Source organism: Ursus maritimus, unplaced genomic scaffold (assembly GCF_017311325.1).
Source record: "Ursus maritimus isolate PB19 unplaced genomic scaffold, ASM1731132v1 scaffold_5, whole genome shotgun sequence".
Classification (NCBI taxonomy): domain Eukaryota; kingdom Metazoa; phylum Chordata; class Mammalia; order Carnivora; family Ursidae; genus Ursus; species Ursus maritimus.
Window position 1 is genome coordinate 83888679 of NW_024426663.1, and position 1573 is coordinate 83890251.

A 1573-nucleotide genomic window follows, 5' to 3' on the forward strand; every position below is an offset into this window, starting at 1 on the left:
ACACACACACACACACACACACACACTTTTATTAGAAGACATATGGAATGATTAGTGGTTGTGAAATACTTTTTTTTTTTTCAATTTCCCACTCTCCTGAGGACAGTAGAGATGGATGGGACCAATGAGAGCACCCAGGGAAATTTCATCCTTTTGGGGTTTTCTGACCGCCCCCATCTGGAGAGGATCCTCTTTGTGGTCATCTTGATTGCATATCTCCTGACCCTTGTGGGCAACACTACCATCATCCTGGTGTCCCGGCTGGACCCCCACCTCCACACTCCCATGTACTTCTTCCTCACCCACCTATCCTTCCTGGACCTCAGTTTCACCACCAGCTCCATCCCTCAGCTGCTCTATAACCTGAATGGAAGTGACAAGACCATCAGCTACACAGGCTGTGCCATCCAGCTCTTCCTATTTCTGGGTCTGGGTGGTGTGGAGTGCCTGCTCCTGGCTGTCATGGCATATGACCGGTTTGTTGCAGTCTGCAAGCCCCTCCACTATATGGTGATCATGAATCCAGACCTCTGCAAGGGCTTGGTGTCCCTTGCTTGGGGCTGTGGTGTGGCCAACTCTTTGATTATGTCCCCAATGACTCTGTGGCTACCCCGCTGTGGGTACTGCAAAGTAGACCACTTCCTGTGTGAAATGCCTGCCCTGATCCGGATGGCCTGTGTCAATACAGCTGTCGTTGAAGGCATTGCCTTTATTTTGGCAGTGGGCATTGTTCTGTCACCCCTGGTGTTCATCCTGATCTCCTATGGCTACATCGTGAGAGCTGTATTAAGTATCCAGTTATCCTCAGGGAGGCACAAAGTCTTCAACACCTGTAGCTCCCATCTCACAGTTGTCTCACTTTTTTATGGAAACATCATCTACATGTACATGCAACCAGGAACCAGCTCCTCCAAGGACCAGGGGAAGTTTCTCACTCTTTTCTACAACATTGTCACACCACTCCTGAACCCCCTGATCTACACCCTCAGAAACAAAGAGGTGAAGGGGGCATTGAGAAGATTGGTTTTGGGAAAACTAGGATTAAGAAAGAGATTATAATGAAACACAATGATAGCAATTCCTCCTTATGTTAAAATCCTACAAAAAAATGTTTTTCCATTATCTTGCATGATTACCACCTGCCAGAGTTTGGGCATATTTTATCACAGAGTTTATGGCCCAACCAGTTTTCTTTTTTTTTTTTTTAAGATTTTATTTATTTATTTGACAGAGAGAGACAGCCAGCAAGAGAGGGCACACAAGCAGGGGGAGTGGGAGAGGAAGAAGCAGGCTCTCAGCGGAGAAGCCTGATGCAGGGCTCGATCCCAGATTGCTGGGATCATGCCCTGAGCCGAAGGCAGACGTTTAACCGCTGTGCCACCCAGGCGCCCCTCAACCAGTTTTCTTTTGTGCAAGTCATGCAGGAGCACATAAAATATGATATCAAATATAATAGTTCTCAAAGGAACATCTGTTAATCATTGCTAATCCACAAATGTCTAGATGGTCCACATAATGTGCTGAAAAGCTAGGGACAGTGAATAGAGCCATTTTTTCTAGAAAGGAAAGAGAG

General features: G+C 46.5%; 1 protein-coding gene across 1 annotated transcript; it reads left to right on the forward strand.

The window, feature by feature from the left end:
- The first annotated feature begins 85 nt into the window (after positions 1 to 85).
- Positions 86 to 1059, forward strand: LOC103680372 (olfactory receptor 2W3-like). Its single transcript, XM_008709907.2, has one exon. The coding sequence runs from the start codon at positions 112 to 114 to the stop codon at positions 1057 to 1059; it is 948 nt and encodes a 315-aa protein (XP_008708129.2). The 5' UTR covers positions 86 to 111.
- The last annotated feature ends 514 nt before the right edge of the window (positions 1060 to 1573 follow it).

Coding starts and splice junctions, on each gene's coding strand:
- LOC103680372 (XM_008709907.2), top strand. CDS start 112: ATGGATGGGACCAATGAGAGCACCCAGGGAAATTTCATCCTTTTGGGG.